Below are 19,544 nucleotides of genomic sequence, written 5' to 3' on the forward strand. Positions count from 1 at the left end.
TTGATTTTAATTGATTAAGTGTATCTTGTATTAGCAACTTTGTAGTTTGTTCACAAGTTCATACAACTTTGTAGTTTGTTTGCCTGAGGCAAAATTACAGTATTCTGTTCAGAGCATCTGCAACATTGTCAAGCTTTTAACAAAAAAACAAAGTGACGTATCAAAGATAAAATTTACCCAAAGTATGTATGAATTTTATAAATGGTAAAAAGATTTTGTTGATAATTATAGTATTCCTCTTGATGCTGGTTATATCCGTAATATATTACTTTATATAGTTAATAATATATTTCGCTACCAGTGAGATTATTAATTCTTGTTCAGTAGTTCGCCGAACTCATTAAATATCCAATTATTCCATTAATCATCCAATTAATCCTATTAATTCCCGATTAATCCTTGTTCATAGATTAAGTCCGATTCCCGCTTTTTACAACGCTAATCATCTCCAACCATACAAATTCATTAGCTAAAACATGAGTTGACATGTCAAAAATAAAAAATTTAGCCAACCTCTCAAAAAACTCACACTCCAACCGTACCTATCTGTTGTCTATATTTTAGCCAACCTCACATGGATGACTATATCTTGTCGAACCTCTACAGGTATGTAATTAGAAATCTGTAAGAAGATTGCACATCATTTATTACCATATTGAACTGATATATTCTATTTTAACAATCTAAAATATTAATAACATACTATTTTTAAATTATAACCAACCAATATAGCCAATACCATTGAAGCACAATATGTCTTAGAGCATCTCCAACCATCAAAAGCCTTTAGGTAAAATGTGAGTTGACATACTAAAAATAAAAAATTAAGCCAACCTCTCTAAAAACTCATACTCCAACCACACTCAGCTGTTGTTTATAATTTTAGCCAACCTCCTATGGATGACTAAATTTGTCGAACCTCTACGGGTCTGTAAGAAAATCTGTAAGAAGATTGCACATCATTTATTACCATATTGAACTGATATATTCTATTTTAACAATTTAAAATATTAATAACATACTATTTTTAAATTATAACCAACCAATATAGCCAATACCATTGAAGCAAAATGTCTTACAGGTTCAGCAAATTTTACATAATGTCTTACAGGTCCAATTTAGCCAACGATTATAGCCAACGCCGTTGGATATGCTCTTACAAGTTCAACAAATTTTACATAATGTATTTCAGATCCAATTTAGCCAACGTTTATAGCTAACACCCGGAGATGTTCTAACAACTTAAAACAATAATACCATACTATTTTTAAGATATAACTAACCATTAATAATACAATGTCTTTTTAAGATTCATAATGTCTTGCAGTGTAGTTTAGCCAATCACTTTTAGTCTAACTTAGCTAATCATTTTTAACAAATGAATTTATTACTTGAAAGAACTAACATACTTGTTATTAACTCACAGGTGCTCTGTTCTAAAAGTCGGTGATTAATCACGATTAGTCACCGATTAATCTCTGTTCCGTAGCTCGTCGAACTGATTAAATCTTCGATTAATCACTGATTAATCCAATTAATCCCTGATCAATTCAATTAATCACCAATTAATCCCTGTTCCGAGATTTCACCGATTAAGTCCGATTCCCGCTTTTTACAACACTGGAGTGATATTTATTATTATAAATAACAATTACAAATGGGAATGGATCAACATCAGTACAGGACAAGGTGAAAACTACTACGGTGGAAACTATTTTTTCTAGTTAAACAAAAATGTTTTGCCGCTTTCAAATCAGTTTCACTTTGACACGCATAATTAAGTTGTCATTCCACAAAGATGGGAGGAAATAAAATTGAGATGTTTGAAGATTCTGCGGATTACTTGGACATTAAGTGGTTATGTGACATTTGATATTGCTACGTGTATAAAAAGATTTATTTGCACCGAAATTTCAGTATAGAATTGAAAAATATTTTCATTATAAGAAAAAAAATGTTAAAAGCGATCATATAAAAGTGACCCTTTGTAAATGTTTTCTGGTCGTTAATTTTAAGATTAAATAATATTTTTGTTGACTATCCGGGCACTAAATGTGACAACTGAAATAAGCAGATTTTTGTCCAGAATCATATAAAAGCGATCTGAAGAAATTTGGTGGATTTACAAATTCCACCAAAGTTGATAGAAATTATTGTCACTTAACGAGAAATTTGCAATTTTCAAGTGAAAATTCTCAAGCTTAAAATTTGATAAAAGTGACCAACACATCAGCTTTTACATAAAAGTCGCGGAAATGATAAAAGCGACCTCTTTATAAGTTGCCGAATCTTTTAAGTTACCGAATCTTTTTAGTCGCTTTTGATCAAAGCGACCACATCCGGTCACTTTTAACTAAAACCATCATATATTATCGGTCATTTTTAACAGTTTTTCTTGTAATGCTGGTAATTAAAAACTTATTATCATTTTTTCATCAAATTTTATTTGATTGATTCCACCTACAGACTCATCTCTAACTGTCCAATTAAAATAAATTAATTTTTTCACACATTATTTATGAAATTTTTTGGAACATAAAGTTTCAAACCAAACGTATGATATTATTCATAATACTTAAACTCAAGCCTTACTATTATGTATAAATTTGTTTTTCAATATATGACATAAAATCTTGACAAAAATAATATATGACATAAAATATATATGATAAAGACAAATTAATATTTGAAAAGCTAATATATATTTTGGATAAATTATGTATTCTTTTGTATGCGATTATGTATAAATATAATACTAATATGTATATTTAATGCATAATTTAAAAAGTATTAAAAATATGATATTTTTGCATATATAATTAGTTATTAATTAACATGTTTGTTTTTATACATTGTCCCATGACAACATAATGATAATAATATAAAAACGTAAATAATAATTCGCAAGTGAGTCTGTGTTTCAACTTTCGATTAACATTTTATTGAAACGTGAAATTGCCCTAGACGAAAAGTAAACAGCACAAGCCAGCCAGCGAATTGCTAAGTTTACTTTCAACCATTCCACCATCTTAACTCACGTTTCTATGTTTCTACAACAACAATCGAGTCGAACAAACATCAGATCATATCACTAATACTACAAGAAAAACGGATAAAAATGAACGGCGAAATATGACCGACTACAAATATGATTGCTCACCGTTATATTTAAAGTCAAATCACGAAATTTACAAGTCAAAGTTAAATATGACTAGATAAATTTGAGTGCCATTAAATATTACTGATGACAGTCATATTAAATGACAATCATATTTTTAATTAAAGTGAGGATTTTCTTTAGGGTTTTGGTGTCTGTTCGTGTTTCTTGTTAATTATCTGAATATTTTATAATTAAAGTGAACCAACTTTAAATCGATTTATTTTTATTAAAAGGATAATTTAACTAAATATACAAAAAACATTTTATAATATATAGTTTTGCTAGATCTTTTAGATAATATAAGAATAATCTTTAATCTCAGTTGAAATTTCAGTCAATCTAATAACATAAAATTCAAAACAAGACAGGTAACTCGAAAAGAGAGAATGTCTTCTTAAATTATAGTCATTTTGATTTTGCACATATTTTAAGAAAATCTATAATACATACAATACAATTATATATAAAAAATATGTAAGGTTTCAAAAAAAAAAAGTATATGCAAAATATTCTTCATTTTAACAGACATTTTCATTAGCTAAAAATGAAGTGAATCATGTCATATTTCACGATTTTTATAGATTCCACCTCTTCTTATATTATTATATCAATTCATTCATATTTAATTTATAATTTATTAAAATAATAATCACATACTCTTTTTAAACAGTATTACTAAACCCATTCCTTCCAGAGTACAAAGCTTTTCATAATTTTATAACTTAAGAACATGAGTATTCAAATTAATGCTAAGTTAAGTAACAAAGTCTAAAATTCTAGCATAACACGTTTTGTCGCTTTAAAAATAAGACTGGAAGCTAGTTCCTCTTGACCCACATAATTAAAGTTTCGATACCAAAAATAATTCCACAAAGACGGGAAGAATTAAAATTGATGTTCGAAGGATTTGTGGATATTATTGCTCAGACATTAAATGATTATGTGACATATAATAAGTACTACGTGTTGTTGAAAATATTTAATTTTCCTACACCAAACATCAAGGTAGGCAAACTTGTTAAAAAGCTAGCTAATCATCTCAAAGCAGTACTATAGCAGTGTATGATATAAATATAACTAATGGTTTATGCCATTTTTTTTCTGGTTTAATATAGAAGTATTTGTAGTGATTCTACTTCTCTTTCGAGTAGCTGTAAATCCATATATAAATATTCAAATAAATATATGAGTTTTATTTAAGCGGTTGAAATCAAATAATTTATTACAACAGGTTCTCTACTTTACGTTTTGGCACATATTTTGAGGCTAATATAAAGTATAACTTCAAAACATTTCTATAAATTTTTTTCCATAAATAAAGTTTGATTTTTAAATTTTTATTTAAAAAAATAAAAATAGAAAACATTATGAAACTACACTTTATATAAGTTTCAAGCTGCTGGGAAGCTGGACGGAGGGAGTATATTACAATCTATCTGGGAGTTTCTAGTATCTATTCTTCCGTATCATCATTGTCATGATAGGAAGTAAAAAATGGCTTCAAATAATGTTAAATTCGTATACTTATAAGGGGTACTAGCTTCCCACGGCGAGAATTATAATAAAATTTTAATATGTTCAATATTTTTAAACTACTGGAGGGAAAAAATTGATTACATCCAGTAATTTAAGAAAATCCTTGATAAGTCGCGTTCTAATATGGCCGCTGAATATTTATGCAAGGAGGAAGAATCTTAAGCTAGTTAATTAGTAAGTCCTGATAGCAGTATGCAGAAGTATACATACAACTAACCAACTGAAAAAGACTTCCCAGCTACTTTAGACACTGGTGAAGAATTGGCAATATTGCATGATCAAAATTTATAATGGACCTGAATTTATACACAAAATGCAAAGATGCTTTTGGATGCGTTTGTTTGGCAGCAATTATCTTTAGTGCTTTTCGATAAAATATAAATCTTCTAGACAAATGTAACTTACAAGTATATTATTTTATTGTTTGTCAAAAAATCCAAACTCAACATCTCACGTTTGACACTTTTGTCAAAATTCCTTTCCGATTCAAGCTCAATATCTAAAAAAGTTCTTTAATTTATATTCAACACATGAGAATTTCACATACACTTTCAATATTATAAACAAAATCCCAGTTATTAAAATATAGACATAGTTGTCTAATTATTTATGATATAATATTCTCGCTTTTATATTATAATATCTATTGCAATTAAATAGGAAGATCTCAAATTTAATATTTGAAGCCGTCCTTTGGATACACGTGAGGCGTGAACCTAAATTTGAAGCCGTCCTTTGAATACACTGTTATTGTCTTATCAGTTATCACTGATTAAGTGATTATTGATCCATTACTTATGTTGTAATGTAATGTACTTCATCAGATCTTGAATTTATAGTCCCAGGAACTCCACTAATCATTCCAACCAGCAGCAAAAGGAGAAAAACAAAAACAGCACATGCACTAATACATATTGAGATTTGAGATAGTTTTGCAACCTGAGATTCAAGACCAAACTATAAGAGAACAGAATCCAAGGTCCCATTACTGCACAACCCAAAACTCAAAATACATATACAGAAAGCGGAACATCATCCATATAGAACACTATATATGTTAAATATACAATGAACTGGAGAAGGATACCTAACAGTTCATCTAAATATAACTACCATATTTAACTACCATATTGGCTAGTTATTTGTTTTAGCCATTAACGTGCGAAAAAATTTTAAGTTATAAGCCATCAAAATGCAATTTAATCTTATATTAGTTACACATAATAGTCAATCTTAGGTGTATTATACCGATATATTGTTGTAGAATTAGTCTTTATCATTTGTTGATATAGTTGTTTTAATCACCCCAATTTCTCCAAACATGAACATCAGAAAGAGAATATATTACTTTGGAATCTCACCAAATTTTATGGTCACAACTGTAGCACCTTCTCAAAACTTCCAAAAGTAAAGGTAGGTTATCACTGTTAAACAGAGAGTATGAAAAAAAATCGGTAACTAATAAATTAATAAATTAATAGTTGATTAACCCCTCCCTGAAAGCTTCATTCAGAATCTTCAAAACATGCGACCCATGTCCAACTGGCCAGGACCATGGATGGTCAATGGTCCACGTAGTCGGAATCTGATACTTTGCTCTGTAATAAAAAAAATATATTTTATAATTATAATACAACAATTATCTCTTTGTGCAAATTTCAATATTCCATCTTTAACAATATTATACAAGATAACTATGATGCAAATACTTTTTAAACTAGAGAGGAATCAATTACAGTTCATATTAAATTTATTTTACTTTATTTTTTCCAGTAAAGATAAGCTTCATTAATTCTCCAAATCTTTGCATAGAACAGAAATATGTTGGAATAATCTTAAATTTAGTTATTATTATTATTTGTTTAGTTATTTATTTTGAGAATTAGTTTTAAATTGAAGTAGTTGGATGTTTCTTGGAGTCCTAGAGAATATGTAGGAGGTATGAGTCTATTTGAGTCTATCTCGTTTAGGGGATTTATTAGAAGTAGTAGAGTACTGTTAGGAGTCAAGTACGCTTGTTTTTAAATATGACATATAATCTCTCTTATAGAAGAACAAGAATTAATAAAAAAATCAATTTTATATTCTACACTTGGTATCAGAGCGAGGTTTTGTTGTTCCGCCGCAGGCGGTGGTGAAGCCGCCGCCGGTGGTGGAGGCGCGGAATAAGTGTCCGACGAGGTAGTTTTAGGTTGGCGTTGCGGGAGGATGGTGGCAAAGCTACATGTGTAGTATGGGATGCAAGTGTTGTATGGGGCTGCCGAGAAAGACAAGGCGATGTCGGAGAAGCGTGTTGAAGGCAGAAAATGAGAGAGAGTGCCATGCAGAACGAGATGGATCTTGTGTTTTTTTTGACGGAGTAGAGGGAGAACCTCTCCTTTAGAATTATGGGTGATTATGTGCACCTGGAGAGAACATTAAAATTATGGGTGATTATGTGAATTTGGAGAGAAGTGCTCCAGTGAATTTGGCGTTGATGAGAAGTGCACCAACAAATTGGTGTTAATGAGAAGTGCATTAACAAATTGGTGTGGTGAGAAGTGCATCACAGAGTAAGAGAAGTGCTTCGTAAACTCTGTTAAGTAAATTTAAGATTATGGGGGTGATTGTTGGAATAATCTTAAATTTAGTTATTATTATTATTTGTTTAGTTATTTATTTTGAGAATTAGTTTTAGATTGAAGTAGTTGGATGTTTGTTGGAGTCCTAGAGAATTTGTAGGAGGTATGAGTCTATTTGAGTCTATCTCGTTTAGGGGATTTATTAGATGTAGTAGAGTACTGTTAGGAGTCAAGTACACTTGTTTTTAAATATGACATATAATCTCTCTTATAGAAGAGCAAGAATTAATAAATAAATCAATTTTATATTCTACAAAATAAACTCCGAGCGGGAAACATCCCCTCGCCAACTACGATCAGCAGGAGAACTCGAGTATCTCTCCATAAAGTGAGCTACCGAGTTTGCGAATCGACTAACAAACCATAAAGATATATCTCTATATTTCAACTCATTTAACAAGCTTTTGCATTCATCAATAAATCTGCCCAGGTACGACAGCTTAATTCAAGAGCTACAAAGAGCTTGAACAGCGACTAAGTAATCTGTTTCTATCACATAGCCTCAACCTGACTCCTTAACCCAGCTAAGGGCCTCGAATTCCCATAATCTCTGCCATGTTAGGAGATACAGTACCCTGCAGACATCAAGATAAAGCTTCTCTTAACTCTCCTATGTGGTTCCGAGCTACTATTGCGAAACTATAACAGTTGGATGCTCGTCCCCATCCTACTGAGACATGAACCCCATGGAACGGTCAAAAGTTTTATCTTGAGCACTAATCCAGTTATTAAGGACCGATATACCAGATGCTATAACCTCAGTAACTTCCCCTCCTTTTTGATTCCAGATTAACTCATCCCGGGCTCGCCACAATGCCCAACAAATCATTACCTTTTCTCGAGCTTCACTATTATTGTACTCTGCAAATACTGCATCTAACCATTCTGCAAAAGGTGTATTCTCATCTGCCATTACTGTCATACTCACTCTGTCCCAGCACACTCATGCAAATGAACAGGTTACCAGCGTGTGAGTTATGGATTCAGGATTATCATTCCAGTTTGAACACATGACACATTTACCTCAACCTTTCTAGCTCTCAGACGATCTTTAGTTAATAAACATCCCGTTGCAGCTATCCATAAGAAGTTCTTAATTTTAGGTTGAACCTTTAGGTTCCACAGTTTCCTCCAGAAGCCTGAATTATCGCTTGAGCGGCTGTACGCTTTACTATTTTGGATCATCATATACGCACTTTTTACGAAATTTCAATAGAAGGAAGAAAATGAGAGAAAAGTATGAGAAACTTATATTATAAACTTACGTGTTTTTCACTCTTGAACTCTTAAAAAAGTGCAGCAGAGTACTAGGAAGTTTGTATTCTTCTCTTTAACTCTTGGAGCCAAAACACATTTCATTGTCTTTGTCTGTGTTTTGGTTTGATTAAAGCCAAAATTGTCTCCATCACAATCAACAGATCATCCATATCTTTTTGAGGTCCACGTGCTGAAAACATTTCACCATTGACGTAGAATATACTTCCTTCTCCATCTTCTGTGACATATAAGGAACTTTTTACATCACCACAAATCTTCTGTTCCGAATGTATCGTGAACAAACCACATAGTATTCCCCTACACATAATTAACAAAATATTACCATACATTAGATTTGTATGCGGTGAATTCTAGATAAAGAAAACAAAACCAATTTGTTGTGGGAAGACAATTTTATTAATCGAAAAGGTGAAAACTTCTTACCAAAAAATTCTCTGAAAGCAATGACTGATTGATTTCCACCATTCTTCTTTTAAGTTTTCCAATGATACACTCGGAGTTCATTTAAAATCTGACAGCTTCCGTCTGAAAAAGAGCTCAATAGGGCAAACTTGCTCGACAACTGATAAATGACACAGAGGCGGATCCTGATAGGGGCAAGAGGGGTCAGTCGACTCCCCTTAAATTTTTGTCCATAATTAAATAATTACATAATGTCGTGCAACGGTAAAAAATTACATAATCTGAATATTAAATTTTTTATTTTCTATTTTATCATTTTGGTATCCACCATTCTAATTAAAGTGGACATGAATTATTTATGTTGTGGAATGGTAAAAAATTACATAATTAAATATTAAAATTTTTTCCCCTGTGTTTATTCCGGTTAATCATCGTTACAAAATATTGTACACGACCTCCCTTACTTTCAGAGCTAGATCCGCTACTGAAATGATAAGATAGAGAAGGGGAATATACTAAACTCTCAGTTTTTAGTAAAAAACGGCTAATATTTGTCTCAGTAGAAGTCTTATATGGTGGATCAACCAAATGCGGTATGATAAAAGACTTCCGAAAAGAAAGAACGGCTCCTGCATATCCAGCATTTATCACTGGTGCCATCATACGAATTTTCATCCAGCTTATCCACTTCATATGACGTGTTTTTAGAAAACTGCAACAACATATACATATTCGTGTTTAGTAACCACACAAGGAAAATACGTTAAAATAATATCTTAGGTGCACCATACAGATACTCTTGAAACAAAGATTAGTGTATCAATCAAAACTTTAGAAAGCTCGGACCTAAGGTAAGTGAAGTACTTATTTGAGATGGAAGATCTTTGTGATATATATATATATATATATATATATATATATATATATATATATATATATATATAGGGGGAGGTTCAAAAGAGACCAGTGCTCAGGAGAGACTCGAGAGACCATACATCTAACCATTGGATATGATTTGATCCTAAGGTCATAGTTCATCTGATTAAAATAATATATTAATTAAAGATCTGTACAAGGACAATAAAGGAATAATGCAAAACTATTTAAACTTGTATACATACGTGTACTGTATTTAATCAAATCAGATTACATAAGCTTCCTTTTATAAGTAAATCAAAACAAATATATCATGATTCACGCTTCTATGCAATTAAGGAACCTTTATTTTCCTTGAGAATCGTTTCATCCATGCATTTATTATCGTACACATCTGCTCACCTTTCGAGCTTTAATGGAGAACCCATAATCAACTCAAAATTTTGTTCAGCTTTGATTTGTTATATCTTCATCCATTATTACATATTTTTGGCTCTGAAACTAATTAAGGAGTGTAATAAATTAGAAGAATTTAGAGTTATCACTATCACCAGTAGTTATTTTATAAGCATCAATGGTGTTGTGAATGGAACTCGCTAATACTAAGCACGGTCAAGAACACTATTAAGATCTCATTACAGAACATGTAGATGTGCAAGGATTTTCAACCAATTTATTTCGATGTATGTAAAACTTGCATTGAATGGTACAATTTACATATTTCCATATTGAAGTTATTTTAATAATTCCTTTACAAGTTTCCTTATTTATATTTTTATAGTACGATTTACTTTCCATTCTTTCAGGATTCTCTACGGATTCTTACCTTCAAGCTACAGTTTAACAAATAAAGAAACAACAGCTTAATAGAATTTTTATTCTAAGATAATAAAATATAATTTAATCTTATACTACAATATTGTTTAATTAAATATTGAATCTTACACCTAAAATTAATCCATGATAAGATAAGTGAAAATATAAACAATATTTAATATAAAAAATTATATTAAATTTTATATAATATAAACAAATATGAAAAATGCATAAAATTGAATAATTTATATATTCTGCACAAACCTCAATATTACGAATTTACGATCAAAAAAATGTTGTTAGATCTCTCATTAGATCTTAATATTTTTAACCACACCTTAATGAATCTCCATATGAATCAAATAATAAATTTCTATTAATAAATTTTTAAAAATACAATCATATATTTTTATTATATGGGTACGTAACACCATAAAGAATCTCTACTGAAGAACATATTGAATAAATATTTGAAAATTTTAAATTAGTATTTAAAATAATTTATAAAGATATCACACACTTTTCACGCAAGACACTTAATGAATAATTTCTATTTTAAAATTTATCATCTAAAATTGAATAAAACACAAAGGTGCAACTTTTATCATATGCATAACTTCGTAAGTAGCATCTTAAAGAATATTTATAAAACCAGTAAAAAAATATAATTATTCAATACGATATGTTACATTGATGAAGAACTCATAGATCAATATAAATGAAATAATTTAAAATTTTTATACCTTGTTATCTAACTTTTAATAAAATAAAGATATTTTATCATGAAATTATTAACTTGTGTGTAAGGAACACCTTGAAGAATCTTGGAGAAAAAAAATATTCTATTGTTATTTGTTGCATGAATATACAGTGGAACACTAGGTGTGGAAAAAGATTCTACATCAATAGGATGTCTCGTGGTAAATAAAATAAATTCTAAGAAAAGTGAATTTTTATCTATATTAATTTCATTATGAAGAATTTTTTTTCTATTTTAAATTTCTAATTAATAGTTCACATTAAAGAACAGTATTGAGAATGTCTTAAAAAATTTAAATAGTACGAGTAGATCTCTTTTTAGAACCTTTGATTTGCTTGGCGCCGGTAAGTTTCTTTCCATTCTTTGATGATTCTCTTCAAATTCTTAACTCAGAGAGCAAATGTTATAGTTTAACAAATAAGGAAGCAACAGATACAATAGTTAAATATTGAATCATACACGAGAACACCTAAATGAATCCATGAAAAGATAAGTGAATATAAAAACAAAACTGAAAAAATGTAACTGAAAATTCAAAATATTTACTCAAAACAATTACATTAAATTTTATATTAGAAAATTTTTTATATTATGCATAAACCTAAATATTAAGAGAAAAAAATGCTTCTAGATCTCTTTTGGAACCTTAGTATTTTCTTAGATCACTTTTACGAACACGCTATAGAATCTTCGTATAAATTAAAATGTTAAATTTTAATTATGATACCAGTGAAGCCAAACCCGTCACCTCATTTGCCAAAGTAAAACGACTGTTCTAGTATATTTTTATTAATATCAAGATAACACCTACTACGATCTATGTTTAAGGAATTTCAAACTTTTAACATATGATTTTTGGAAATTTTCATATTTCAACTAATTTTTCAAGAATAGGTTATTAAGTATATTTAATAAGTACATTAAGATTCTACTAAAAAAACTATTAGGTGTTTCGTTTAGTCGATCATATATATATGATTCTGTTATGTGTTCTATTCAAAAAAATAGAATATTATTTAAAATAATTTAATAGAACGATGAAATATTGATTTTTTTTTATAATAAGTGTTAAAATAAAACAATATTTTAGTAGAACATCAAACACGTAAAGAATTACACGAATACACAAAACTTAGAATAAAGATAGTTAGAAGAACACTTATTAGATCAAACACTTATTTTACTTGTGTTCTTCTCAATAATCAAATTATATATCAAAGTTGTTTTTATTAATCTTAGTTGCTTAGTTTTTTAATTTCTATATAGTTCACATATAATTTTTTGGATGTGAGAGGATCATCTATATGTTAAGTCCGGCTTTGATAAATTCAATGACTTTGAATAAGATTTAGAACTATGACATTCACACATGTAAAAAAATCGTAATTATATGAATATGAATATATCATGAATATATATTAATTTAAGAATAGTAATCCTGATGTTTCCAAATAAAAGCACTACACAAACCACATTCTACTCCCTTTTCTCAAACACCGCTGAGAATCATAAAACTAGTCTAGAATTCAAATTGCCCAGCAGCCTATATAGCATATATGCAGAATACTAAAAAACATGATCCCTCCCAATTGCAGTGCAAATTAAAACCAACAGGTGCATCGGACACACAAATCTGTGAAAACAGACCCACCAATTAGGCCTCTTACTCCAGTTGATTCCCCTGCATAAATCACCACCTGAAGACAGCCCCACCAAGAACAAACATTTCCTCCCTTTACTGAAATCATGCAGGAAAAAAAATAAAGATACATATATTTCAGCATAAACAAGTGCTGGAACTTATCTTCCGATTAAGCATATCTTGAACAAAATTAAAGCAACTGCAGCAACAAATCAACATGCAAAAAACAGCCCTGTGCTGAACCTTGCAAATAAAAAACCTTTCCCTCACAAGAAAATACAGCAAATAATAGCAATTAGTAGCCAAAATTAACTGATAACAGCAACCTAGATATCATGTTTGTGATTAATATGTGAGCTTGTACCTAAATATGATATGGAAATAAAAAGATCAGAACATTGTAGAATTCAAGAAGCTCTAGAAGATATGAAAATTAGACTACAACTACATTTGAATACAGAAAACTTCATAATGGCCAAACACAGTCCAGTTTAATCGAATATTGGGTTTTTGGTTGAGATAATACTAGATGTTCGATATTGTGTATGACTAATTTAAAAATCCACTAAACACCGGAAAGAATAGCTTTATACATGGTTAAAGGATTTTCCTATTATAATAAATTACATTTTACATAATAATCATTATAAAAGATTTGTATAAGCAAAAATTAACACATCAATCAAAACACTAGACAAGATTTAGTCTGAAAAGACCCGATATGCAGCCGCGAAGAGTTCTGATGGGCATCTTGTAGCTAGTTCTAGAAAGAATATGAAACGTAATTGAGATAGAGGAATTGTAGTTGCTATGTCAACTGTCAACTAACCATTAATATGAATTTTGTTATCAGTTCTTGAAGTGCGTGTAGCAACAACTGTATCATGTCACTCAGCCTGCAGCAAATAGAGTATCTCAGTTTCAAGTCTAAACATTATACTACGTGTTTGATTAAGTTCATGTTTAGCATATTGAAAATCATACGCTTAATAAAGACCTAGTTTACTACTCGAGGGAAAGTACTTTCATCCAACCTCAACAAGGGGGGATTTGGTTCAAATGCCATTAATAAGAACCTGGATATCTCAAGGGGATACTCCTTCAGTTCAAAACTTAGTACAGAACCAAAACCCGTCGAGCAAATCCATGATTTTTGATCCTGGGTCAGAGAGGACAAAACGTCTGCAAGCAAACAAGGTCTAACTCTAACAATCGATCGATAATGCCTGTACATTGGAAAAAACGGAAAAGTAACATAAGCGATTCTAGTTAGGGTTCCATAAACAAGTCGTCATGAAAAGGAACAGTATGCAGAATTGTTTCATAAAAACGGACCTTTTTTCATCCATGGCTGTTTCAGTCGTCGTCTCTTCTAGGGTTCTATGGAGAGTTCTTCCGCGTCTGTAGTTTTTTTTCGTTTTGTTCTAATAATGTAGTTGTCAACTGAAATCAAACCTTCCAAATATTACAGTATCGCATGATTGACGCTGGTGTATAATCAATTCAGAAACTTCCCTTTTTAGAATTCGTATAAAATTCGTATTTGTTTTTAGCCCTGTATTTTGTCACGGTTTCTGACGAGCGTGCCCTTGAGTGTACTCACGTTCTACTGATGTAATCAACGGCTGTTAGAGGGTCTCTAGGGTCTCTCAAGATGTGAGGTCTCCCTGGAACTCGACCCTATATATATATATATATATATATATATATATATTTATATTTATATACAATTGTATACTATGTTACTCAGACTCGGGTACGGAGTGTCGGATCCGACACACATCCGAGTGTTGGACTAGATATTCTTGAAAAATTAGGACACGGGGACACCGTCCGAATTTTGGATAAGGGTACGGGGACATGGTAAAATTTAAATTAATTAATTATTTTATATAATTAAATTAATATTTTTTCATCATTTTTTATATTTTTAATTATTATTTTAAGTAAAAAATGAAATGATAAATTTTTTTGAGAAACATGTACATAAAATGTACCAAAGATGTGCCTTGTGAGGCTGTGAGCTTAATTAGTTAAAAATTGAATTAGAAAAAAGGTACATCTAAGTTTTTTTAGTTCCCAAGAGTATTTTCGCAAATATTAATAATAATTAGTAAATTTGTAACATTTTTTAAGAAGATAGTACTTTTGATAATTATCACTTATTTTTACGCATAATCAGGGTATGTAGATCTAAAATATTATAGAGTCGACGTAGAGACTTTATCATAAAACCACTAAAATATTATAGATTTGGGACCGATTTCGAAAAATGTAAAATACACGAACCATATATTAAATACAAAAAATTCGTCAGCGCTTAAATATGATTTTAAAGTATTTTTATAAAAGCCTAACCACTACTTCTATAATTATAAGAATAAACTTAAAATCCTTGATTGAATATTCAAGATATTTCTTAGCTTTTTCTTTTCCTTTTTTTGATAATTTAGACATTCTTGGAATGAGTTTTTTTTTTTTTTTGACAATTTAGACTGATGTGATTTATAAATGAGTATCTATTCTAATACTTTTTCGCAGAGTCACAGTAAATTTCGGATGTAGGGGAAATAAATACTATAACACTTGCATTATCAAATAACCATGCAACACACTAGAATTTTAACTTAACAAGCTAATAACAATTTTAACTTCACAAGATAATAACAACCTGGTAAAATAAATCCTTAACATCCACATGTTTCTCTGGAGAATTCAAGTAGAATATTAAACACAAGCATTCTTAGTACATGCATTATCTTTGTCTTGCCATCCCTTTAAGCCATTGCATATTTGGAGTCCCACTATCAATGACAAAGATGCGCAAAAGCAAAAGCAACTGATATGAAGATGCACTTAAGAATTCAAGAACTTGTCAACCTTAACATTTGTGGCCCTTGACAAAAACTTCATGCAAATTGGAGGCTTCACTCCTGCTAAAGCCAGGATTGAACTTGGCAATGCCCATATCCCATCACCACAAATCAAGCCTGATGCGACAGCCGGGCCAAACGCATCAGCCTTAACTTTGTCTATCTTCTCCCAGATGAAAAGAATCAAGCTTCCAACACACATGTCTATGGCAAAGTATGGTCCTAAATAGAAAGGAATTGCCATTGCCATTGGGAGTGCAATGTACTTGGTCCATCTCTGGGGACCAAAATCTCGGATAGCGTTGATAAAAATTGCCCCGGCAAACAAAATATAGCAGATTGTTAAGCAGTTTTTTGGTAATGAAGAAAATCCCTCTACTCCTAGGATTGCAATGTTTCTGTACACTAGTGCATATGGTGCTGAATATTCGGAGTCTGGAATGCCTATATCATCGAAGGCCTTGTAGAAAAGCCAAAACACACAAGGAGATATGACACATCCCATTGCAGTGCCAATGACTTGGCTCACAAACATGGATCTTGGTGAAGCAAGGGTCAAGTATCCTGTCTTGAAATCCTGCATTGGACAGCGTTTTATAGTTTTGCATATTTTCTGATTTTAGGAAGAAGAGTATAATATTATAATGCTAATTATGTACCTGTGATAGGTCTGAAGCTGTTGAGACAATGTTCATCATCACCCCACAAGCAGCAAGACCAGCAAGTACTCCACCGTGATCTTTCCCTGCCCATGCTCCAATTGCAAAAATGGCAAGCTTTCCGTATGTTGAAGCAAGTGAACAGTCAGTCAGTCCACATCCATATGCATTGCAGAAAGCTAGCACTGGAGCGAAGATGTAGATGACCAAGACATGGTACCATTTGAGTGGACTAAATATCTGAGGAAGGGTTCCTGCAGCTATGGCAGCAATTATTACATAGCCGCCAAGGGCTAACCATGTTGGTATTTGGTCCTTTAGAAATAATTGTGTCCTGCGCTGATCATCAAAAGAAGCAGCTTTCGCTTCAGGGGAGCCCTTATCTGCCAGAGGAAGAATCGTGACAGGGTCTTTGTTTTGAAGTTGTTTAGCTAATTCTACTGAAGTTTTGGTTAGAACTTTTATGAAGTTATAAAGTCCATCGCCTAGGATCAAGGATATTGCAATGAAGACCTGCGGTTTATGTAAGCTACATTATTCTCTAATTAAAAAAAGTTGATAAAAAGATTCTGATGCTGAATTGCTGATAGCACAATAAAAAATTGAAAAACTACAATGAACTAATTTTTTCCTGGCATTACCCGGTACCCTTGGATTCCATGTAGATTGCTGGAAGAAAGTCTGGATTTGTACCAGTGACCTTCTTGATTTTCAATTCGAGGCCACATGAGACCCCATGAAAGAATTGCTCCAACTAACAAAGATATATTTATTATGTATGGACATATCATTCCTACCCCAACATAAGTAGCAGAGAAATCAAAGTAAAACCTGTTGCACAATCATTCCCAGCAGTAAAGAACCATTGAAAGAATCCCCACAAAAAGCTGAAGGATAAGAACTTGCCCAATTCTTTCACTTGTTTCCTAGCAGAAACAATATTTGTCAATCAAATTTGAATATTTAAACTTGCAAATTAGCCTGAAAATTTACCAGAAACTTGTGATTGACGAAACCAAAGGGCTTAAAATCTTTACTTAGCTTGCTTTGCACCCTGAGGTGTGTGGAAGCTGTTGATAAGGTGAGCAGTTGCAGTGCCACTTGGATAGTCTATGATCATAATCTGCGACAAGAAATCAAGTTTTTAATGTTGATAAAGAAATGAATCAGAGGTATCTTCAAAAGAAATGAATCAAGTTTGTAATTCCATCTCATATAATCCCACTATAGTACCTTTCTGAGAGGAACAACCGAGAAGAGGCCTACGAAACTAACTATGAAGAGAAAGCCAATGATCCATCCCAAACTCAGACTTTTCGTATTCTGAGGATCAGTAGCTTCTGTTGACTGTTTGCTAATTATTTCAGTCATTGCTAAAAGGTAGCTTCCAAATCCTCCTATTAAGATTAATCTCCAAATCATTGTTAACAAACAATATATAACAAATTACATTGTACTAGGGTTTACTGCACTACTACAAATCATATATCAATATAAGTCTTGATCAGACAGGATCATTACAGCAAAAATATGATACAAAGACATACCACTAAAAGGAATACCAGAGGTCGCGACAACACATGTTTGAATCACTGTATTTTCCTGCCTGGTAAATGGTACTTTCAACAATCCTGATTTATCCACGAACGCGGTCCATACCTTAATAAAGAAAAATCCTAACAGCCCCGCAGAGACGTTAAGAGAAGGTATGATCCCTGTGGTTAAATTAAGCTTCATCACTATAACACTAAACAAAATTCCTAACACAAAGCTCACAACAAAGGCCCTGATAGTCAGCTGACTTCTCCATGTAGGAACTTCCTTGTCTTTAAAAATCATCTCAATGGACAACACTTCTTTCTTTTCACTACCATATTCATCTTCTAGTCCATTTTTTTGTTGCACCATCCCCTTCATCCTCTGGTTCAAAACTTGTTCTTCTGGCTGTCGAAGGCCTTCGAAGTAGCCATTTCCAGTGGCCTCATCCTCTCGAATGGAAGCCATTTTGATTAATAAATGGTTAAGAAATTATGGAGAAGATGAGGAAGGAGGGGCCTCACTGAATCTATATATTTAGAGACTGATATCCACTTGTGGAAAAATAGGATTATTCGCAAATTGCATCCCAACACTTAGGGTAAAATGCACTTTAGTATACATACTTTCGATAATTGCAGTACAAATCCCTTACTAAAACATGTGCTTTTAGAAACACCCACCAGTGAGTAGCCTTTGTAAGAAATCCCTGCTAGCTGATGCATAAAAACTATGCATCTTGATGTGTGTGTTATACGAAAAATGTCATATATCACCCCTGCAGCATCAAAACTACACCACACACTGATTTATGCAATTAATCTCATTCTATCTCTGTACAGTGCATGTACCTTTCTGAGGACCAACTAGGCTAGCTCTGTCGAGGTAGCTAGCCATTTACCAGTGTTCTCAATTCATCACAAATGTCAACCATTTTGATTAAGATTGTTTAAGAAATTATGGAGAGTCTTTGCACTTGATGGAAGCATATGCTATTTCAAATTCAGATGAAACCTTGAATGCAGGATGCCTTTACTAGCACCAAAACACGAACCATTATTCTTCTTATTCTTCTCTCCCTCACATGGAAGGAATTTTGGTATGAACCAAATGATGATTCTTGTCAGAATGAAAATTTAAAATATTTGTCTGAGCCAAGGGAATAGAATGGACCATCCCCACATGTTATGGTTCAACATGTATAATGGTCCTAAACATGCCTATCCCAAAGAAGAGATTCAATTAGGCTTGTCCAAAATTTTTTACATTAGTGGAATCATTACATGGGATTTGGACTCGCTGGCCATCTTCGCTGTGAAGGCATCATTCTAATGATCCTGTAAGCCTTTTTTGGGCTCCTTTCCTCCATAATTAAGTGTTCAAAG

At 31.8% G+C, this 19,544-nt stretch overlaps 1 protein-coding gene across 1 annotated transcript; it reads right to left on the minus strand.

Annotated features, from left to right (window-relative positions):
* Window positions 1–15,643: 15,643 nt before the first annotated feature.
* Window positions 15,644–19,101, minus strand: LOC108195326 (probable metal-nicotianamine transporter YSL7). The gene is made up of 7 exons (XM_017362287.2): window positions 18,171–19,101; window positions 17,857–18,020; window positions 17,661–17,746; window positions 17,455–17,549; window positions 17,265–17,377; window positions 16,624–17,136; window positions 15,644–16,541 (listed from the first exon to the last, which is right to left on the minus strand). Exons 1-7 carry the CDS (start codon window positions 18,625–18,627, stop codon window positions 15,948–15,950), a joined length of 2,022 nt encoding a protein of 673 aa, XP_017217776.1. The 5' UTR covers window positions 18,628–19,101; the 3' UTR covers window positions 15,644–15,947.
* Window positions 19,102–19,544: the final 443 nt, after the last annotated feature.

The sequence above is a fragment of the Daucus carota genome, chromosome 7, assembly GCF_001625215.2.
Source record: "Daucus carota subsp. sativus chromosome 7, DH1 v3.0, whole genome shotgun sequence".
Taxonomy (NCBI): domain Eukaryota; kingdom Viridiplantae; phylum Streptophyta; class Magnoliopsida; order Apiales; family Apiaceae; genus Daucus; species Daucus carota.